This window comes from Pan paniscus, chromosome 17 (assembly GCF_029289425.2).
Source record: "Pan paniscus chromosome 17, NHGRI_mPanPan1-v2.0_pri, whole genome shotgun sequence".
NCBI classification, from domain to species: Eukaryota; Metazoa; Chordata; class Mammalia; order Primates; family Hominidae; genus Pan; species Pan paniscus.
In genome coordinates this window covers 39,214,313-39,239,066 of record NC_073266.2, presented here as the reverse complement: position 1 = coordinate 39,239,066, position 24,754 = coordinate 39,214,313, and the positions used below count along the sequence as shown (strand labels likewise).

The 24,754-nt window shown below is 35.0% G+C and overlaps 1 protein-coding gene across 1 annotated transcript in view; it reads right to left on the bottom strand.

Annotated features, from left to right (window-relative positions):
* MIB1 (MIB E3 ubiquitin protein ligase 1) overlaps positions 1-24,754 on the bottom strand; it is a 137,349-nt gene that overhangs the window by 53,614 nt on the left and 58,981 nt on the right. Inside the window, exons 8-11 of the mRNA XM_034943473.4 lie at positions 19,296-19,440; positions 17,510-17,643; positions 13,493-13,600; positions 1,664-1,861 (exon numbers count right to left, since the gene is read on the bottom strand). Of these exons, the coding sequence (XP_034799364.1) occupies positions 1,664-1,861; positions 13,493-13,600; positions 17,510-17,643; positions 19,296-19,440 (585 nt within the window). The remainder of the gene's footprint in view (positions 1-1,663; positions 1,862-13,492; positions 13,601-17,509; positions 17,644-19,295; positions 19,441-24,754) is intronic.

Below are 24,754 nucleotides of genomic sequence, written 5' to 3'. Positions count from 1 at the left end.
CCCAATATAGAAAATGTTTGCTAATCCCAGGAATATATTCATCCACCTACATAAAGAATTCCTGCTAGGCATGGTGGCTCACACCGGTAATCCCAGGACTTTGAGAGGTGGGAGCAGGAAGATTGCTTGAGCCCAGAAGTTTGAGACCAACCTGGGCATTTCTACAAAAAATTAGCCAGGCATGGCAGCTCACACCTGTAGTCCCAGCTACTCGGGAGGCTGAGGTGGGCCCTGAAGGTTGAGACTGCAATGAGCCATGATCACGCCACTGAATTCCAGCCTGGGCAACAGAGCAAGACCCCGCCTCAAAAAAAAAAAAAAAAAGAATTCCTAACCCAAGTTCAATCCAACCATCTACCATCTACCTTCTACTCCTGTATCTGGCGGCACTAAAAATCTGTAGTGTTCAACCTGAAACGGGCTTCTAACATGATTGGAACACCCTTCTGCAGGTCCCCAAGTCCTTATCACTCTTCTCAATTACTCTTTCTCTACCCACCACTCTCAACAGATGAACTTGTCTCCCATTTCAGACAAAAAACGTCAGCAGGTATAAATCACCTCTCCTTACAGATTAACACCCCCCCAATTCTTCCCTCATCCTCCAATCCTGCCTCCCACTTACAAGGACATACTCTAGATCCCAACAGTTCCAAAACAGCTGCACTTCAAAAACCTTAATTTCTAATAATTATCTAGCTGAACAAAATCTATTCTTTCAGTTCTTCTCAAGCCCTCATTCCCACTACTACTGTTCTTTATTTCTTCTCTGAGATCTATCCAATCCAGCAACCAATTCCTGGATGCTGTAAATTATCTAAACTACAAGCAGCTTATGATTCTAACCACTGCCCTACTTTTTAAAAAATCATTATTGAGTTTCCAATGGAAACAAATTATGTTTTACATATTCAAATAGTATTTCAGGGAACATTTTTATTTAAAAATAATATGTTGTTTCAAGCCTATTCGGTTAAGGAACCTAAAAGTTGGCAAATTAGATTCAGGAGCTACAAAATTACTAAGTATAGAAACTTTAATCAAACAGGTGCACAAAAGACAAGTTGCTTAGTAACCAAACTAAGTAGATAATGGACACAGACTACATTTTCTATATATTTGTGGTTTAATTTATCTGGTTATAAAACTGTAGCTGGGGATAATCATTTCTTAGGCAACCATTGCTTCAAAAATTAGATCCTACTGTAAATCAACTCTAAAATCCTATACATTTTCCAAAACAGAAATCTCCGAAGATTACACTAACGACTATTCAAAGTCCCTAAGCTACAATAAAAGCTACAATTAAAATAATTTAAAGTTATGAAGTAACTATTATGAAATATAGCCTATTACACTTCTTTAAGCTGTTGAGCTCACTGTCATGATCAATAAAGTTAAATCCATTCATAAGCTGATATTTTTACAAAGAAGTCCCCATTCTCCCTGCCCAATCAAAACCCAATCTATTGGCATTTTCCTTAAAAAAAAAAAACTTTTTAAAAAAGAAATAGCTGCCAATTTTGTAACATCTTATGCCTTTGGTATCATTTACTATGACATATGAGAACGGTAACAAAGGAATGCTTACCATAGAACTTAATGTTTCCCTTTAATAGGATCCTAGCAATACCTGCAGGATGTGTTTCTTTAAAGGTTTTACCTGGAGACTGGGATGACAGCCAAAGTCCAATAAAGTCTTCACAACTTGAAGATGACCTTTATTGACAGCAATATGAAGTGGTGTCTGTCGGCGCTTGTTTCGAGCATTCAAATCAGCACTACCTCGATGTAGTACTTCTATAACAGCGCCTTCATCTCCAAAAGCTGCATGGTGAACTGCTCTATCACCATCTTTATCCTAATCATTAGTATTGAAATGTGAATTAGTGAATATTTTAGAAAGAAAAAAAACTTGAAGCTATAATAATATACCAAGAAGCAGATTAATTTGAGAAAAGGCAACGTAGGAAACAACAAAATAACGAGAACTTGACCAGGTGCAGTGGCTCATGCCTGTAATCCCAGCACTTTGGGAGGACAAGGCAGAAGGATCACTTGAGGCCAAGTAAACTGTAAATGTGAGTAAGATTTCCAACAATACCAATCTGGGCAACATAGCAAGATCCTGTCTTGTAGAGAGAGCCAGGCATGGTGGCACCCACCTGTAGTCCCAGCTACTTGGGAGGCTGACACAGGAGGATTGCTTGAGCCAAGGAGTTTCAAGTTACAGTGAGCTATGATCGCACCACTGCACTCTGACCGGGACAACAGAGTGAGACCCTGTCTCTATAAAAAAATTTTTTAAAACCTAGAAACTGACTTGAACAGTGACTAACTCCCAAAGATAAATGATAAACTTAGATCATTTTATATATATATATTTATTTATATATATACATTTATATATATACATTATATATATACATTTATATATATATACATTTATATATATACATATATATATAAAACCAACAGTTTGAACTTTCAGCATTCCTCATTTATCAGCCATGATAGTAAGCCAATTTTTTTTGCCATTTAAAAATTTTTACAAAGACCATTTTTGTTGTTGTTGTTGTTGTTGTTTTTAAAGAATCAGGGTCCTAGGCCAGGCGCGGTGGCTCACACCTGTAATCCCAGCACTTTGGGAGGCCAAGGCGGGCGGATCACCTGAAGTTAGGAGTTCAAGACCAGCCTGGCCAACACGGAGAAAACCCGTCTCTACTAAAATTACAAAAATTAGCCAGACATGGTGGCACATGCCTGTAATCCCAGCTACCCGGGAGGCTGAGGCAGGAGAACTGCTTGAATCCGGGAGGCAGAGGTTGCAGTGAGCTGAGATCGGGCCACTGCACTCCAAGCCTGAGCGACAGAGCAAGACTTCCTCTCAATAAAAAAAGAATCAGGGTCCTGTTCTGTCACCTAGACTGGAATGCAGTGGCAGTCATAGCTCACTGCAGCCTTTAACTCCTGGCCTTAATAAATTCTCCAACTTCAGCCTCACAAAATGCTGGGATCATAGGTGTGAGCCACCGTGCACGTCCTACAAAGACTTTTTAATGACACAAAAAGTAAACTAAGATGAGTTGTGTGATTGAAAAAAAAAAAAAAGAATGCCAAACAATGTGATCTCAACTGGCTTTAATGGGGAGCAATTTATCAACACATTAAAACTGGTTAAGTGATGAGCATACATTTTTCTGTATATTCGAGAACAGAAAAAAAAATTAAATACACCATTAAAAGATAAAAATGAAGCATAAACTACCAAAATTCCATATATCAAAAATTCCAAAACTATTTCAGAAGAATCAAATAGATTTGCCTCACCTCCTGTAACAGGCATATTTCTGAAGAAATGAGAAGGCAGGAAAGACCAAATTGCTTAAATTTTTTACAACTAAAAGAAAGTACTTTATAAAGGGGAAAAACTGCCTGCACTGTGCCATGAAGGTAGTATACATAGCTTATACCAAAAAGTATGAAAAGAAGTCACACTGCCTTGCCAGAAGCAGATGGAAAAGGGTAGTAGGTATAAGCGTATTGCATTTATTCCAATACTGCATTGCAAATTTTAACACCCACCAAGACCATGTGTCTGTCCCTGATCCTGGTACTCTAAGACTTCCTCCATCCAAAGCAGTGGTTTCCGATTCCCAATACCACTGTGCCAGCCCCTCGTGGACTCCCTAGTTTTGCAAGGGGTCTGACAATCCATATGGCACCCAGGATTATCTGAATTACTTTCAAAGAAAGCACAGATAAACACTGTTATGATTAAATGCACTTAAATAGTTCATTCAAAACAGTTACAGAACTCAAAGTAGTTTTTGGTCTTTGCATATTTTCTCAAACAGGTATTAAAGGTAAAAGCACTCATGTAGGAATCCACAACAGTTTGACAATCATTTATGAAACAGTAGGGACCTACAACTCAGGGATATTTCTACCTTACTGATATTTCCAGCTGAATCAGTTTTTGTTACGTATCAATTTTGAGAAAGGAACTGGCAAACAACCACATGTAAGATTTAAGATTCAACTCTTGTGCCTTTTCCCTGGGGGTCTTGTGGTTAGGATTTGGCACCTCTCTCAACTCTTGTGCCTCTGAGTAGCATTATATTCAAACATCCCAGAAAAACAAGTGTTTTAAAAAACAAAACAAAAATAAGATATATATGCATGTATACATAAGTTAATCTCTCTAGTAACAGATATAATTCAGAATCTTAGAGTTAAAATCTTCCCAACTTCCAGTCTTTTTTTTTTTTTCTGTTACAGTTTTTAACCCTATTTTGTGATTCACCTTCCATTAAAAAAGGGAACATCAGGCCACTAACACTGTATGGTTGTTAGAAAATCACTACTGAAACACTTAATGCAGGCTGTCAATAATTTACATAAAAATAAACACCAAAGAATTAAAAACTCTGATATGTTTGTCAAAAGGAAATAAATAAGAATAATTTTTAAATTATGGAAAATACACACGCACACTAGAAAATTACAATTAAATATAATTAAATTTACTTCCAGGTTTCTCTTCTAAATTAGAAAACTGCAGTTATAATAAAACCTTAACCTGTAAGTTTTGTTGCTTTCTTCTGAATCCATCTTAAATACTCCAAATAAACCTAAAACACAGCTCATGTGCCTGTCCTGTTCCTAGTACCAAAAGAGAATTTCAAGGAACAAGGTTACAGCTAACCTCTATAAGATTATCTCAAAGAATTTCATAAAGAGGCCTCAAATTAAATCTAAAACGGATCGTGTTTCTTTCTATCCCCCTGCCCTATTCTCTCTCCATTTTCCAAAACCTGCTCTTATTTAGTATTGCCTATCTTAGCTGATAGAACTACAGACCATATGGTCAACAAAATCAGTATCTGTAAGTCACAGTCAACTGCTTCCTCTCTGTGACCCTCTATGTGCAATCACCAAACTCTACAGCCTTTACTCCTCAATTTATGCTCATATCTATTCTCTTTTCCAACTCTACCACAAACTAATTCAGGCCTTCATTCTTACTCACCTGGATGATTACCACAACTCAACCTCCCTTCACTTTCTTATCCCAATCTATTCTTCACACCAAAGTCATAATTCTTTCTGTAAAACACAAATTTTATGTTTAAACCTCTTCAATGTCTCTCTACTATGTACAAAACAAATCTCTTTAGAGACCTACGTCTGTGAACCATTCCAGCCTCGCCTGCTGCCACAGTCCTCTCAGATATCAGGCTCCAACTTATCAACTTATGGGAGCCTATACATTTTCATATGCTACTCCCTAGACCTGGAGTGCTCTTTGTCGTCACCCTCTTGGACTGGAGACTAGATATCTTATAAAACTCAGCTCAGGCATCACTTCTCCTGTGAAATTTCCCCTGACTCTCACAAATTTATTATACCATTTCTCACACTATAGTATAATTATTTGTTTGAAGTCTTTTTTACTTGGCTGTGGGCTTCTTGGGGGCTATGACTGTGTCTTAGTCATCCTTATTTCCAGGAGCTAGCACAGTGACTATTAACTAGTAAGAATAAAAATGGGTGTTGAATATAATCCTTAAATAACCATCATGATTTTTTAATATTTTTATTGCAGCAAAATATACATAAAGTTTACCATCTTCACCATTTTTAAATGTACAATTCAGTGATATTAAGTACATTCATATCACTGTGCAACCATCACCACCATCCATCTCTAGAACTTTTTTCATCTTGCAAAAGTAAAACTCTATACCCATTAAAAACTGAGAAAACTGAAACTCCACACCCTATTCCTCCTACCCCCTCATCTCTGGAAACCACCATACATTCTACTTTCTGTTCCCATGATTTTGACTACTATCTATACTTCTTAGTGGAACCATACAGTATTTGTCTTTTTGTAACTGGCTCACTTCACTTAGAATAATGGCCTCAAGGATCTTATGTGTCAGAATTTCCTTTCTTTTTAAGTTTAATGATCTACCATTATAAGCACATACCACATTTTGCTCATCCATTCTTCTGTCAATGGATACCTGGGCTGCTTTCATGCTTTAGCTATTACGAATAATGCTGCTAAAAACACAGGTGAACACATACCTCCTCAAGACTTCCTTTCCAATCTTTGGGATATATACTCAAAAGCAGAACTGTTGGATCATATTGTAATTCAATTTTAAATCGTTTGTGCAACTGTCATATTCTTTTCAGCAGTGGCTATACCATTTTATATTCCTATGAACAGTGCAAAGAGTTCTAATTACTCCACATCCTCACTGACAGGTTTTTTCTGGTTGTTTTGATAACAGCCACCCTAATGGCTGTAAGGCAGTATCTCACTGTCGTTTTGGTTTGCATTCCCCTAATAATTAGTGACATTAAACATCTTTTCATGTGCTTATTGATCATTCATATATATTCTTTGCAGAAATGTTCATTCAAGTCAAATGGAGTTTTTTAGGTTTTCTTGATGTAGAGTTTTAAGAGTCTATATATATTTTGGATTTTAATATCTTATCAGATACATGATTTGAAAATATTTTCTCCCATTTCATAGGCTGCTTTTTCTCTGTGTTGACAAATGTCCTTTGATACACGTTGTTTTTAATTTTCATGAAGTCTAATTTGTCTATTTTTCTTTTGTTGACTGTACTTTTGGTGTCATATCCAAGGAATCACTGCCAGATACAATGCTGTGAGGTTTTTGCCCTCTTTTTCTTCAAAAAGGTTTATAGTTTTATATCGCACTTTTAGATCTTTCAGGTATTTTGAATTTATTTTTGTATATAGTGTTAGGTAAGGTTCCTACTTTATTCTTTTACATATGAATATCTAGTTGCCCAAGCACCATTTGTTTAAAAGACTGCTCTTTTCCCATTAAATTGTCTTGGACCCCAAAAAGCAATTGACCTTAATGCAAAGGCTTATTTCTGAATTCTCAATTATCTTCTTTCAGTCTTTATGTCCACCCTTATGTTAGTAATACACTGTCTTGATTACTGTTGCCTTGTGGTAAGTCTTGAAAGTAGGAAGAGTGAGTCCTCCAACTTCTGTTCTTTCTCAAGATTGCTTTGGCTGTTTGGGGCTCTCTTGAGATTCCTTATGAATTTCTGGATAGATTTTTCTATTTCTGCAAGAAACATCTTTAGGATTTTGACAGAATTTCATTGAATATGTAGATCTCTCTGGGTAGTACTGACATCTTAACAATATAAATTTTCTAATCCATGAACATGGGAAGTAGTTCCAGTTGTCTGTCTTCTTTAATTTCTTTCAGCAATATTTTGTAGTTTTCAATGTATAAGTCTTATCTCCTTCGTTAAGTTCATGCCTAAGTATTTTATTCTTATGCTATTGTAAATGGAGTTGTTTTCTCAATTTCCTGAAAGATTCATTGTTAACAGATTGTTCAATTAACAGACTGTTCATTGTTAATGTATAGACATACAACTGATTTCTGTGTTTTAACTTCGTATTCTGCTAAACTGCTAAATTTGTTCTAAAAGTTTTTTTGTTGAAATCTTTAGGTTTCACTAAGATCACTGCAAACAGAGATAATTTTTATTTCCTTTCCAATTCGGATGTCTTTTCTTTTTCTTGCCTAATTGCTCTGGTCAGCACTTCTAGTACTGTTAAATAGAACTGGTAAAAGCAGGTATCCTTGCCCTGTTCTTATAAGAAAAGTTTTCAGTCTTTCACCATTGAATATCATGTTCACTGTGGGTTTTTCATATATGGCTTTTATTACATTGAGGTAATTCCCTACTATTCCAAGTTTATTCAATGTTTTTATCATGAAAGGGTGTTAAATTATGTCAAATGCTTTTTCTGGTCAATTGGAAAGATTATGCGGTTTTTCCCCATCATTTTGTTAATGTGGCATATTACACTAATTGATTTTCCTATGTTAAACCATTTTTAACATTCCAGGAATAAATCCCATTTGATCATGGTGTATAATCCCTTTATCATGCTGCTGAATGTAGCTCACTAATATTTGGTTAAGGATTTTTGCATCAATGTTGATATGGTATATTGGTCTGTAGTTTTCTTGTAGTGCCTTTTTCTGGCTTTGTACTGGTTTTGCTGGCTTTTTAGAATGAGTTAGGAAGTCTTCCCTCCTCTCTAATTTGTTGGAAAAGTTTGAGAAAGAATATTAGTTCTTTTTTAAATGTTTGGCAGAAATCCCCCCTGAAACCATAAAGTCCAAGGCTTTTCCTTGTTAGGAAAATTTCAACTATCAATTCAATCTCCTTACCAGTTATAGGTTTATTCAGGTTTCCTATTTCTTCATGATTCTGTCTTGACAGGTTTTGTGTTCTAGAAATTCATCCATTTCATCTAGGTTATCCAATTTGCTGGCATACTGTTCACAGTACTCTCCTATAATCCTTTTTATTTCTGTAGAATTAGTATTAATGTACCCACTTTCATTTCTGATTTTGGTAACTTGAGTCTTCTTTTTTCTTAGTCCATCTAGCCAAAAAATTTGGGTTATCTGACAAAGTCTAGTATTGTTCCCTACTACTAATCTTCTCCATTTGAAGCAGTTTTTTTTTTAATTAAATGATGAAACTACCCCAAACTACCCCAAATGTCCTTATAACTTAAGCAGATGTACTATGTTTGGAAACTCATAATAAAGACATATTTTTAAAAACTCATCTCCCATCCAAATCTCCATACCTTTACTATTATACTTCATCAGTGGGGGAAAAAAATAGAGTCCACGGCAGATCCAAAATTAGCTCACCTATATCAACATACCTAAGATATCATAGTCCTTGATGCCTTTACCTATACATTAAAGAAGAAACAGAATGTAATCCTACTGAATTCAGTAGGTCAATATATGGAGACAATCAACTTTCCAAAAGAGCTCTTTGAGGTTTCCCTAAGAAAAAGAAATAGGAAACAAAATATAATCTTATCACATGTTCCAAAGGTATGCTATGTACCAAATAATTGTTTGATAACAGCTTAAAACAACCAAAAACTCTGCAATAGTCATCTATGCTACGGGCCAGCAACTTTTCTGTGAAGGGCCAGAAAGTAAATATTTCACTTTTTACAGGCCATATAGTCTCTTATCGAAACTACACAGCTACTTTACTGTCACACTAAAGGAGCCACAGACAGTAAATAAATGAATGGCTGTGCTGTGTTTCAACAATACTTTACAATACAGATGGAGGGCTGGATTTGGCCTGCGAGCTGTAGTTTGCAGACCCTGATCTATACTCTCTTGAGCCTACTTCCTAATGCATATAAAAAAGAAAGGTTACCAAATGAGATAACTAGAGAACAAAATATATTATTTCCTTTATTCTTCTGCTAACTCCAAAGCTTTTAATAAAATCAGATTTTTAAAAAATCAATTATTACCATTTTTAGGTGTAATAAAGTTTTTTAACATTTTTAGGTGTGATAAAGGTGAGAAACTTTTTAAAAGAGCCCTTACGTTTTGGAATACATATTAAATATTTACTAATGAAATAATATGGTATCTACCTAAATCTGCTTCAAAATAATTCAGTAGGGGGAATGGGAGGAAAGGTGTATAGATAAAACTGGCTATGAGTATTAACTGAAGTGGGGCAATGGGTACATAAGATTCATTATACTATTATCTCTACTTTTGTATATGTTTAATATTTCCAACGATAAAAAAGTTGATAAAAAAACAAATCACTTTATAAACAGGCTGGCAAATTATGAATGACAAATCTAAGTGCATCTGCAAAATTAACTATTTTCTCCACTTTAGCACTACTGACATTTAAAGCCAGATCACTGTTGTGAGAGCTGTCCTGAGCTCTGTAGGACATTCAGTAGCATCCTTAGCTTCTGTCCTCTAGATGTCAGCTGTACCTCCTCCACCCACCCACTTGTAACAATTAAAAATGCCTCCGGACATTTCCAAATGTCCCTTGTGGAACCTAAATGCCCCCAGCTAAGAACCAATGTATTAAACAAACTATATAGTTGTTTAATAGGCAATGTTAATTCTTATATCCTAGAAAAATTAAACTTTGATGAACTTTTGCTTTAGTCTTGGGCTGTAGTCTTGTTTGAGGTAGGGTCTCACTCCTGCCACCCAAGCTGGAGTGCAGTGGTGCAATTTCAGCTCACCACAGCCTGGGCTTCCTGGGCTCAGGTGATTCTCCCACCTCAGCCTTCCAAGTAGAAGAGACTATAGCTGTGTGCCAGCACACCTGGCTAATGTTTTATATTTTTAATAGAGACATGGTTTTGCCATGTTGCCCAGGCTGGTCTTGAACTCCTGGGATCAAGCAATTCACCCACCTCAGCCTCCCAAAGTGCTTGGATTACAGATGTGAATCAGTGCATTTGGCCGATATTTATATTTTAACTCAATTTTTCAATATAGTTTTTCCTTTACCAATTGGGAAACTGTGTTCTTAATATCCCTTTTCACACTTCTACAAACTGCACCTGCTTATAATGAATTTTAAAATAAAAAAATGCACAAAATGGAAATCCAAATGAGGAATATGGTAAAAGTCCCATGTATCTCACCGTTCTAGTTAGCAGTCAGTTTGCAAACTTCAAAATACATTATTTGGCTGGGCACGGTGGCTCACGCCTGTAATCCCAGCGTTTTGGGAGGCCAAGGCAGGTGGATCACGAGGTGAGGAGATGGAGACCATCCTGGCTAACACGGTGAAACCCTGTTTCTACTAAAAATACAAAAAATTAGACAGGTGTGGCAGCGTGCGCCTGTAGTCCCAGCTACTCGGGAGGCTGAGGCGGGAGAATGGCGTGAACCCGGGAGGCAGAGCTTGCAGTGAGCCAAGATCGCGCTACTACTACACTCCAGCCTGGGCGACAGAGCAAGACTCCGTCTCAAAAAAAAAAAAAACTATTTATAAATATCTAGACTACCAAGACTCACTTCAACTCCCATCATACCATGTTTATAGTATTAACTAACTGTTTGTTTTGTATTTGAGTACAATTAAGAAAAAAAGAGGCTGGGCGCAATGGCTCACACTTGTAATTCCAACACTTTGGGAAGCCAAGGCAGGAGGATCACTTGAGTCCAGGAGTTTGAGACCAAACTGGGCAACATAGTGAGACCATCTCTTTATAAAAATTTTTAAAAATTAGCCAAGCATGATGGCACACACCTGTAGTCCTAGCTACCTGGGAGGCTGAAGTGGGAGAATTGTTTGAGCCTGGGAATTCAAGGCTGCAGTGAGCCATAATCATGCCACTGCACTCCAGTCAGGGCAACAGAGCAAGACCCTGTATCAAAAAAAAAAAAAAAAAAAAAAAATCTGGCCAGGCATGGGGCTCATGCCAGTAATCCCAGCATTTCAGGAGGCTGAGGTAAGCGAAATCACTCGAGGTCAGGAGTTAGAGATCAGCCTGGCCAACATGGCGAAACCCCAACTCTACTAAAAATACAAAAATTAGCCCAGCGTAATGGTGCACATCTGTAATCTCAGCTACTCGGGAGGCTGAGGCACAACAATCACTTGAACCGGGAGGCGGAGAGGTTGCAGTGAGCCAAGAACACTCAACTGCATTCCAGCCTGGGCAACAGGGGGAGACTCTGTCTCAAAAAAAAAAAAAAAAAAAAAAGGAAAGAAAGAAAATTACTCTTGAAAAACAGTGCCAATTTCATTCCTAATTCCACAGCCGCAAACCCATTCTACAAAACCTCTCATGTGAACAAAAATCTCTAGAAACACAAATATATGAATAATCCCATGCTGCCAGGTTGGTGATTAAATTCTGAATCTGAAAGCATACTTTAAAAAGAAACTTAGGCAAAAAGAAATGTGGTTTTTCAGCTTCTTGCCTTATTAGCTGTAATCAGAAGGACTTTGGTTTTTCAGTAGTTGTTGCTATTGGAGTTTCTGGATTCACTAAATTAAAAATCAGATATTCAGCTCAAGAAATTTCATACCATTCCACCAAATAAAACTAAAATAATAAGAAAATAAAGTAATTATATTCTATATACAAAACACTAAAATTAACTTTAATTACCAAAACAAAACTTGTAACACACACTAGGTTCCTAAACTTACAATCAAGAAAGATGCAACTTAAAAATTACTAGTGCAAAAGTAACATCAAATTATATAATCTCATTCATAAAGACATCATAGTAATAAAACTATTGTATAATTCATAGATATCCAATATGCTAATTTAAAATTCAAGTTCTTAGGCGTGGTGGCTCACACCTGTAATCTCAGCACTTTGGGAGGCTGAGGCAGGCACATCACTTGAGGTCAGGAGCTCGAGACCACCCCGGCCAACATGGCAAAACCCTGTGTCTACTAAAAATACAAAAATTACCCAAGTGTGGTAGCAGGCGCCTGTAATCGCAGCTACTGGGGAGGCTGAGGCATGAGAATCACTTGATCCCAGGAGGCAGAGGTTGCAGTGAGCTGAGAACACGCCATTGCATTTCAGCCTGGGCAACAGAGTGAGACTCTGCCTCAAAAATTAATTAATTAATTAATTAATTTCAAGTTATTTCTAGGCAGCAGAAAATTCCAACATTATAGATGACCTGTTTACCCTTAAAAACCACAGGCTCTTTAGTAGCTGTCCAACAATTCAAAATACATACAATTAGAGAAAAAAGAAAAAGTAACGTAAGACTAGAAAAGGCTTCTCTTTTCCAATATGTATCTTTTTAAATTTTTTAATTAGTAAAATCAGGTTGATCCACCAATTTAGCCCTCAGCAATTCAAGTCCTCATTAAGCACTCACAGATGAGAGTGTTTTTTAGACAAAATTGCAACATTCTGCCTAATTTAAATTTGCTAGAATTTGATTTATTCTAAATAATCTTGCACTATACTAAAATAAGTGTGATTCAAATACATTTTTAGTAATGAGTAGTTAAGTAAGACAAAGCAAGACATCCTTCACAATAGAGATACAGAGAGATCCCCAGTCAAGACTCCAACGATATTAAGAAGTGTTTCTCTTTTATAAGAATATATTCTAAATTAAATGAAGCATATATACACACATATGGTGATAAACATGCATTATGAACTCTTCAAATATTCACATTAAGGTCAAGAAACAATAAAACTTAAAAAACGCTAATTCAGTTATGACAAAACAACAACAAAAAAAGTTTCCAACTGTCACAGAGATCAGAAAAGATTCTGACCCAGTGGATTTATATTCCTCGTCCTTCAATTTCCCTAGTATGATTCTTGATTCTTGGATGAGCCCACCTTTAGCTCCCTAAAACATGATGGTTACACCACAGTAATATGAAACTCAACTCCTATCTTTACCTAGGACTATGGCTAAAATATAAAGGATCACAGAAAGACAAGAACTGTTTCAAGTTGCCTCTGTCAGATTTTTATTTTCAATCAGAAAAGCCTTAGTTGGATATTAAATTTCAAAAATAAAAACAATCCATCTCATGATATAGAAGTATTATTTCTAGGAAATAAATGTTTACTTAAAATATTTTTCAAGTTTACTTACCTCTGCTTCAACATCCACGTTTTGCTTCAAAAGTAACTTCAAAATGTCAACATGTCCATTCTGACTAGCAGCTTGCATAGCTGTGTGGCCAGCACATTGCCCATTTACCTACATTTTTTAAAAAAAAGAATGAATGAATAATCAGAAACAGGCAATATATACATACAGTGTAGGTTTAAATCTAGTATACTGTATGATTCCACGAGAATAATTTAGGTTGGTGTTCCATATATCATAGTTCAGATAACTACATGAGAAGGGAAGCAAGCATTGTTTTAAAAAACAAAAGTTTCATTGTCCAAAGAGTTACGAAATAACTGTTAGGCAATCTGCAAAGTTGAAAGAAGGGAGAAAGAAAGGAAGTAAGTTAAGTTGGTTTTGTATATATATTTCTTTTTAGATTAATCTCTGAGTCCATGGTTCAATGAAAAAAAGCACTGAAGTGAAAAGAAAACTTTTAGAAAAGATATTAGCTGCTAGGGATAAATAAATTCAATTCAACAAAAATACCAAACATCAACTTGCAGGCAAACTGCAAGGACAATAAATAAGGATATATAAATAAGTTAGCAAGGTAGTTATATACAACTATTATAAAGCAGTAATTTCCAACCTTTCCTTCACTTCAGATGTTGTGGACATGTATATAACTAACCCATGGACATACCCAAGGCCAAGTGCAATTCTTTAATTCTACCCCTTTTACTCCCATCCACAAAATCATTAAAGATAGTTAAAGATGGTAGCTTGGCCACATGTTTATATACTATCTTTCCTGAAACCACACTAAAATGACAATAAAATAATTTAAAAGGTAAAAATCCATAAAGATAAAGGGAGAACATTAGAAAACAAGAAAAAGTAACACATTTGTGAAAGAGAGAAAACAAATGGAAAAGCATTATCTGACTTTAGAAAGAACAGGAAGCCACAGTGTAAAGAGCCCAGGGAATCCTAGACAAACTCAAAGCCTACAAACACAAGCACATCATAGGTAACAAGGGGAGCCTCAGGTATAAGTCTGATGTGCAATGGTCACACTCCAAGCCCACTACTCAAACTCAAGGACAGAACACTAGCTGCCTGCATCTCATCCCTAGACAGGAAAACTTGAACAACTGTAGAGAATAGATTGCTATAGGATGGTATTTAGAGATCCCCCAAAACTCTACACACCCAATCACCATAATGCAAAGTCAACAAGTCCAAGTGAGGAGAGCTATCAATCAGCTTGTTAAGGTCCTATTGAGATATGAATGGACAACCAAGGATTGGAGATTTGTCCCCTCTTATAGAAGAACAAACAACCAAGGATTACCAGATATCTAAGGAATGGCTCTGACGTGAAAAAAGTAACTTAGAAGAGACAAAAACTTAAGCAGGCACAAGAAAATGTTTTCTTATAAAGACCTATCATTAGTATGTTCAGTAAGGAAAGACATGACATTGTATCCTCTTTAAATACCAACATGATACTATCAAAAGGAATGTGAAAAGAGCAACCAAGAAAAGCTTGAAATTTAAAATTGATGGATTAATAAAAACCTTGGAAAAAGGGTGGGAAAATTAAGTTAAGGAACCTCTCAGAAAAGGAGTGGAGGAAAGAAAAAAACAGGAAAAAAAAAAAGAAAATTCGACGAACAGTCCAAGAATAACCAATAAAATAACTAAAGAAAATTTGCAGATATGAATGACATGATTTCTAGTTCTAAAAAGTCAAACGCCTAAAGCAAGAGATGAAAACAGATCCACATCAAGGTGCATCATTGTGCAAGTTCTTAATGCTAACCAAGACAAAATATCATCATGCTTGAGAGAAAAAACAGCGTACATGTAAGATCAGGAATCAGAATGGCTTATATCTTCTCAATAGTAATTCTGAAATTATTCTACAGGAAAATGACTTCTAACCTAGAACTCTATTCCAATCTAAAACTTAATTGTGAAGTTAAAAAAAATTCAGATATTAAAGGTCTATTTCCCATGCATCCTTTCTCAGAAGCTAATAAAAACCTTACTTCACCAAAAAGAGAGAAAATGTAGAAACAAAAAGACAGGGGATACAGAAAACAAGAAATCCAACACAGGAGAGAAGGGAACCCTCAAGATGATGGGTGAGAAGATACTCCAAGTGGGCATCCAGTGCAGAGGACCCTGTTCAGACGGAGATTATCAGAAGGCCTAAGAGAAATGTCTCCCAGAAGATGAAAATGAACACATTTCATCTGTTGTACCTAAATGTCTCGAGCAATTGAGGTATGTTACGGTTAAAGAGGAATTTAGGAAGAAATTAAGTATAAGAATACAGATTACTAACAAATGAAAAAATATAAAAATTACGTGTAAGGTAAAGAGGGACTGGGAAAGACCACAAGTAACTTTTAGGAATGAAGGAAATATTCTACATCTTAATAGAGGTGTGGACTACGTGGGTGGTATGCATTTGTCAAAACTGGCTGATCCACATATTTCACTGTATGGAAATTATACTTCAGTTTTTTAAAAATGACAACTGTGAACTCCAATTAAAACAAAAAGTTAGGCAGGAAAACATAACCTAATATACTCCACAGCATGGCTATGAATGTCATTTATATAACATACACAACTAATTTTAATCCAAACAAAATTACAATATAACTACATGATGAAGCTAGAAACAGTATGTGTGTGTCTTGTGGGCATGGGATGGAAGTGGTGAAATAAAGCTAAATCCTCACCTTCCACAGTGAGGTATCAAAAGATCCAGGAAAGGAAAAGGTAAAGGAAAGGAAGAAAGAAAATTAAGACATTATAACAGAGGTATACTGGTATGTTACTGGAAAATGTAGAGGTAAATATGAAGGCTATCAGCCAGCTAAGAATAGCTGCCTCTGTAGAACAGGAAAATAGGGGTGAGAAAGAGGAGATGTTATTTTTCATAACAAATCTTATAGAACTGTATTTTCCTTTAAATTTTTAGTACTATAATGTTCTTAAAAAATAATTTTAAAATAATTTAGTAAGTAAATGAAGAAAAAACTTAAGTACAGTAAAACCTAAATCTGCTTGACTGGAATACAAAGGAAATCCGACTATCTTTCAAACACAAAAAATACTTGGTACTTCAACATTTGAAGCAAATTATTTTTACATAGCTCATAACCAATCGACAAATTGCTGTGCTGTATTGCTACAATTGATTTCTCTATAATAAAGCTAACATGTCGAGCTTATAGGAGAAATAAGACATTAATACTTCACAATTATAGATCTCATCTTCAAACTGTCTAGCATACTTAAAAACAAACAAACATCCAAAGAAAGGTATGGCAACAAAAACCCTTACAACACAGTGAGAATGATTCAAATTGTCACTCCAACTACAACTTCTTGGCTGACACCGAACGTAATACTGGTGCCAGCAAGGTATCAATGCCAAAGCCAAAGCACAATGACTAGAATCAAAACTGCCCACTTAAAAGATAGCTTGAATGAATGGCAAAAACACAACATAACCTAGGAAGAGTTATAAAATATATGGCCTTTAATTCATCTGCCTTATAAATTGTGAAATAGTCAACTATCACTGGGGTGGAGAGGAGTTACATTAAATATTTTGAAAAGAAGGATTGAAAATTGCTTATATACACATCTGCTATGTACTCACAAAAATTAAAAATAAAAAGAAAATTGCTTATAAAATTCACTAAAATATACTTAGAAGATGTCATAAAATGATGTTTACATGAGGGAAAAAAAAAATCGCTGAATTTCCCAAAAGGATACTAGTCTTTAAAAACCAAAATGTAAGTGTGTCAATCATAACAAAGGTCATAATGTTAAATACAAAAATGTCTGTTTTTTTTAGAAATGCACACTGAAGAATGTCTGATGTCTGCTTTAAAATACTTCACAAAAACAAGAAAGAAGAAATAAATGAAGCACATCTGGCAAAATCTTAGTAATTGTTGAGGATAAGGTTCATTATACTATTCTACTTTTTGTATGCTTCAAAATAATTTTTAAAATGCTCACATCCACATCTGGTCTTTTAAGCAAATCTTCCACTTTAGCAACATCTCCATTGGCAGCAGCCTTAACTAATTCTTCATTGAGGTCACCAGATTCTTGGGTTTCAAATAATTTCTTCAGGAGTTGTGAGAGTCTTTCTGTAAAGCATCAAATAAAGCTGCTAATATAGGAGGATCTCAAACCTTAACTACTAAGAAACAAGTATTACCCAATATTTCTATAATCTTTTCCTATTTTATTCTTTCCATCATTAATGTTATTTTTCTACCCATGCAAGTTATAATCACTACATAAAAAGCTGTATTAAATGCAAGCCCTTAAGTATTCCAAGTTTTCTCCAATTCATGTATATCAAATTATAATTTTAGAAAAAGTAGTGCATTATATACTAATAATAATTCAAGATTTAAAAGTCATCATAAGAAGTTTATGAATAAACACACTACCATGGGAGTACCACAATGATACAAACTTCCTTTCAGGTTTTAAGGACACTACAGTGACTCTCAGAGCTCAATACTATAGACTTTAAAATAATTCAACAGATTAATGGTTATGATCAAAAGTAACAATCTCTGTAATATCTGGGGACATAGTTTAGGGTCAAACCAATTTTCTTTAGGTTGAAACTGGACATCTAAGTGCTAATAACTTTCAGTAAGTGCCAAATGATTGGTTTTGACAAAAACAACAATGAACCAGGGATGAATATACCTAAACCCTTTCATAAGATATTTTTTTCTAAATAGTATCAATCAATACTATTTTTTTCTAAATAGTATCAATCAATTAAATAATATCAATCAAGCTACAAAGCTCTAACTCCTTAATTCTTGGGGTACTTATTATAAAGCAGAGAAATCACAAAATAGGGCAAGGGACAAATGACAAAGTGGGCCAAGTCCACATAATTTGAGAGTAGGCTATTAACTGTCCTTCACTCTTTTACTTTGTATGTAGTCAACCTACTATGGTGTCATTTAACCTCAAGGTAAAAATAAACACTGGATTTAAATGTTAAGCATACTAGCAAATTACAGCAGGAAAGAATAAACAAAAAGGCAGAGGAAGCAGATAGCAGGACAAAAATAAAATTGGAAGTCACTTTATGTTTTCCTTTTGTTTCTTACTATTTATAGTTATAGTTCTATCTCCTTTTCTGGATGACAACATGTACACACAGTAACTTGTAATATGTTGTAAAATGAACTGAGTCTGTGTATACAAAGCTGGAGCACAGGAAAGAAAGACTATGTGAAAGAGTCAACTCAAGCATCCAGGATGTTCACATTTTAGCATAGTTTCTACTCACGGTAGCATGTATAACAACTCATTAAATGGTAAGAGAAAAAATAACTGATATGTAAAAATATACAGGAAGGAAAGCCATCTGCTAGCAATAATGTTGGAAATACAGAAAAAATAAAGAAGTCTAAGAAAGTGATGGTTCTTTGGCAGAAAACAAAAGTTCTGACTAAAGAGTAGAATCCTGAATTTTAGGAATCTCAAATTTGATGTGGAAAATCCCCTGATATGCCCAAGAAAAAGCACACATTTTATGGAACTTCTCCAGGGAGTACTTCAATCAGAATAAAGGTTGTTCAACACATTATAAAAAACAAAAATTTTTAGTGAAAGTTTAAAAGGTGGTCAACATTCAAGTAAGGCTGTGTAATCTGGGACAAAGCCAAGCACATGTACAACATTATCTGTATATGAGAACTGGGGAATTAGCAAAGGTTTTAATGTAAACCACATTACTCTTAAAGAAACACAATATAAAACATACCACCAGATGCATTGCTAATGGCTGATCCTGCAGATGCCACCTTGGAAACTGCTGCTGGATTGTATGTCCAAGATGTTCCACAAACTTCCACCTTTAAATCACTGTCTGAATAAATCTGTTGTACTCGGCCAACTTTACCTAAAGTCTTGGGGAAAAAAATAGATTCATGTTTCCAAGTCTAAAGTATATACCATAAAATCAATCACTAGTTTTTATATGCTTAAAGTAATGATTTTACTTATTACTAATGAAAAAACTTTCAAAGGATAACCATACTGAAATGGGTTATTTGAATAAGTACAAATGTTAAAAAATATCTTTTAAAATAATAATAAAACTACTTCCACAAGAATATGAGACAAATCATGATAAAGTCTATCCTATTCATACGAGTTCATAAAAATCTATTTTGATGTTCAATCCTTACTTCTGAAATCTGTAAGGTACATTTTGAGAACTTGCAACTCAAGTAGTCTAAAATCTATCATCAATATAGCCTGAAAAAGAAAATTGGATGTCTAAAAAAAATAAAAAATAAAAAAATAAACTAATTTGGCCAAGAAGGGCTCAAGCTTACATCTATGTTTAAACCCTTTTTGGAATCATCTGATTTCTGCCAGTTCCTTTCCTTCCCTTCCTCATATTCCTAAACCTGTTCATTTTCCCAAAATTTTATTCCATAGGTTTTTACTCTTCTTCGTCGAAAATTCAACCCACTTTGACAACTATCACCTTTTTTTTGAAAACACAAAATTACCGCTCACCCCCACATACACATACTAATTCTAATTTTTTAACAGCCTATTAGACATTTTCACTTGGAATTTTCCATTATCATCTCAAACTCTATGAGGCTACATTCTTTGTTTTTTCCCCTCAACTTTTTATTATGGAAAACTTCCAAGAGATACAAAAGTGGACAACAGCATACTGAATCCTCATGTACCCATCAACCATTTGTAACAATTATCAGCTCATGGCTAATCTTGTTTCCTTTATTCCCCTACCCATTCTCTCCTCCAGTATTATTTCAGTATGTACCTCCAAACAATAAGAACTCTTTTTTTGATAACATATTCTACAATGCTATTTATTATCAACTCACCCAAAGTTACAATAGTTACATATCACAAAATTCCAGTGTTCAAACTTCCAATTACCTCATAAATTATCAATTTTTTGTTTGTTTAAATCAAGATCCACATAAAGTCCACACGTACATGTTTTTCTTTGCAAATTATTTGTTGAAAAAACAGTTCTTTATCTTACAAAGTTTCTTACCATTTGAATTTTACTAATTGGTGTAGTTTTAATAACTCGTCAGCCCTCTGTATATAGTCAGCAAGAACCCCTTCAAGTTGGCTGCTAGGTCCTTTTAACATGGTCCTAGAAACCAGTGACAGCTTCCTTGTTACCTGGTACGAGGCTCATTTTGTTCACCTCTTGTCAAAGAGTCAGAATTAGCCATTTCTCCAAAAAGCCTTGGCTCTTTATTGAGAAAGCCTGCTTGAAAACCATAACCTGGGCACTAAGTTTGGTTATTACTAAAATGGTCACAGTGGAGGCATTTTCATGAATACAGCTAGGAAATAGGAGCTTTTGTTTGGGACATTTTTTTGTTTTGTTTTAATTTTACTTTAAGTTCTGGGATACATGTGCAGAAAGTGCAGGTTTGTTACATAGCTATACATGTGCCATGGTGGTCTGCTGCACCTATCAACCCATCATCTAGGTTTTAGGCCCCGCATGCATTATATTAGATATTTGTCCTAATGCTCTCCCTCCCCTTGCCCCCCACCCTGACAGGCCCCAGTATGTGATGTTCCCCTCCCTGTGTCCACATGTTCTCATTGCTCAACTCCCACTTATGAGTGAGAACATGCGGTGTTTGGTTTTCTGTTCTGTGTTTGTTTGCTAAGGATGATGGCTTCCAGCTTCATCCATGTCCCTGCAAAGGACATGATCTCATTCTTTTTTTATGGCTGGAAGAAAATTTTTGCAATCTACCCATCTGACAAAGGTCTAATATCCAGAATCTACAAGGAACTTAAACAAATTTACAAGAAAAAAACAAACGACCCCATCAAAAAGTGGGCAAAGGATATGAACATACACTTCTCAAAAGAAGACATTTGTTTTGTTTTTAAAGAAGCATAAATCATACATTCAAACACTCTTTTCATTCAAATTCAAGACTACAGGGTTTTTACTTCACCTCCTCTATATTATATCTGCATCTCCTTTTACAACTCTGATAATTCTGATTCTCAAAGTCAAAGGAGTAACAGAATTATCACACAAGTACTCATTTGTTTTTTGGTACATCTAACAATCTCGGAATAACAATATCAACGCTACTACATGCAATAAGATTTCTGAAAAGTGTTAAACATTTCATTTCCATGCAGTTCTTTAGGGTCTATTCTTCCTATGAAGATATAAAGAAAAATTAACTGTGTTTAAAAAATTACTTGGAATTTTCTCTCTACATGGTTATGCTAACAGAAACACACTTAGTTTCATTTATTTCATTTCATTTTCCACTTTGAGGAGTTTCCTTTTTAAATTTAATTTCGTTTTACAATTGTATTAAATATGTATGTGATTTCAAATCAAATCTATAAAACAAGACATATTCAAAGAGGTCTCCCTTCCTTCTTTGCCCCTTATATCATCCTATTCCCTTTTTATATAGGTAACACTTATTTGTAACTTCATAGTTTATCATTACATTGTCTGCTTTAATATAGTTTGTATTGTCCTAATAGTTATTATATATTATATATGTGTGTGTATATATATAAATAAATATAAATATATTTATATATTATGTATTATTTATATATTATATATAATATATATTTATATATTATATATATTTATTTATATATTTTATATAATATATATTTATATATAATATATTTATATATTATGAATATATAAAAATAAATATATAAATAAATATATATAATATATAAATATATATTATATATAAAAATATATATTTTTATATATATAAAATCTCAACTTGGTTCCCTAATATGTGCAATACTGAAATTAGTCATTCATGTGTCCTTACTCTTTCCTAATATTTTGATCTAAAATAATAATATTTAGTCCCAGTTAATACAACTAAAAGGCAAACAGCATATTAAACTTTTCATGTGCTCAATTTCCACCCCATTTTTTACAACTATAATTTACATTGTTAGAACATATAATTGTTATATATTCTACCCTTTCCTTTACAACATTCATTTAATCTTAGTTTAACAAATCAATACATATTCCATGATCACTAGTCCTTCACTTGATGTCTCTACAGTCATTTTGGTTGTCTGAAACTCATTATCTAGCAAATTACTTAGGACTCATGGGAACAAGAATTCTCACATATTCATAGCACAGTTATACTTGAAAGTTAGTTTGGTTACATATAAAATCTTCAGCTTATATTCTTTCCTTGAGTATCTTAAATGCTATCTCACTGTTTTCTGGCATAAAACACTGAGATGAGACTTTTTTCTTAACAGCAAAATAATTTTCTTTCCTTTAGCACCAATAACCTGTCTGGTCTTTTTTCCTGGATACTTTCTCTCATCTTGAAGATTCAGTTATTTTACCAGAATATAGCCCAATGTTTGCTGTTCTGGGTCAGTTTTCCCAGGTATGCAATGTGCCCCTTCAAAATTTAGTTTCAAATTGTTTTCTTAATTCCAGGAAAATTTTTCTAAAATTACAAATTTTCATATTTGTTTCATTTCATTTATTTGGGTTTAGTTTTCCTTTCTACAAGGACTCTCTTGGAGAGAGGGAGAGAGAGGGAGAGAGAGAGAGAGAGAGAGAGAGAGGCTATTTAATGTTTATTTCTTTCTCTGAAATACTTTTCACCTTTCCTATTTTTAAAATTTTCCTGCTTTTTCACCTTCTATTTCTCTTAGCCATTATCTCTTGCATTTATTTGCTCTGCTCTGTGTTCCTTCCAGCTTAGTCTTCACTTATGACTTTTTCACTTCTTTTTAATTATTTCCTAAGTATATCACCTCATTTCTGATTTCATTCTCTTATACTTTTTTCATTTTCTTAATTTCTTTTAGCTCATTTTTTGTTTTTTGCAATTTTTTTTTAAGAGTCAGTCTCACTACATTAGCCCAGGCTAAAGTGCAGTGGCTATTCACAGGCATGATCCCATTACTGATCAGCACGAGAGTTTTGACCTGCTCTGTTTTTGATTTTGCGCCAGTTCCCCACGCCATAGGCAACCTAGGGTTCACCCAGGAGGTCACCATATCCTTGCCGAACTTAGTGCAGACATCCACACTACACCCAGAGGTCTTGAAGTCAAGTGATCCTCCTGCCTCAGCCTCCTGAGTAGCTGGGACTACAGGTACACACTACTGTGCCCAGCCTTTTAGCTCATTTTAAATTATAAAAGTACAGTTTTCATCATTTTTCTGCACATATCTTTCTGATATGCCTTTTTTTTTTTTTTTTTTTTTTTTTTTTTTTTTTTTGAGACAGGGTCTCACTCTGTTGCCCAGGCTGGAGTGCAGTAGTGTGATCTCTGCTCACTGCAGCCTCAACCTCCTGGGCTCAAGAGATCCTCTCACTTCAGTCTCCCAAGTACCTGGGACTACAGGCACATACCACCACACCTGGCTAATTTTTGTATTTTTAGTAGAAACAGAGTTTCACCACGTTGTTCAAGCTGGTCTCAACTCCTTGGCTCAAGCAATCCACCCATCTTGGCCTCCCAAAGCGCTGGGATTACAGACATGAGCCACCATGTCTGGCCTGATATACTTTCACTATCTGTAGAGAAGTTCTATTCCTTATTCCCTTTTTTCAATAATAACTGTGTATGGGAATTTAACCATGATCTCTTCTAAATTTTATCTGGACCTTCTCCTTCCTTTGTCCCTACTGTCTCCGTCCTACTAAATTTTGTTTCTATTCCCAGCACTTTCTCCTCAAAGTGAGGCTCTGCCTTGGAAGGGAGCTTTGGCTGGTTAGTTTTGAGTTTAAAGGCCCACACTAGTTCCATCCTTTCTGACTTTAGCATGGACCTATTTTCTCATCCCAAACTGGAGTCTTCAGGAACTCTCTCAGGTTCAGGTGCTGCTAAGACAATTGTCTACCACACTAGCCAATGAATATTTGCTAGCTGTTTTGGAGCTTTCCTGTTCTCGGATCTATCAGATGCCTCATTAATTCTCTCTGCTCCCATACGAAGAGATGCAGACTCAATAGCTGTCAGTGGTTTATCTCTACTCATTCATATTTAGGGTTCAACAGGTTACTCTGAAACCTAGTTTTGTTATAGATGTTTGTGGCTTTTTTGGTTATGTTAATCTAATTGTCTATTTTTATCAAAAAGGATTTGATAAGACACAAAATCTGTAACACCACTACTGGAATCCCAGAATTTCCCTTTAGAATTCTCTAGAGGTTTTATCTAT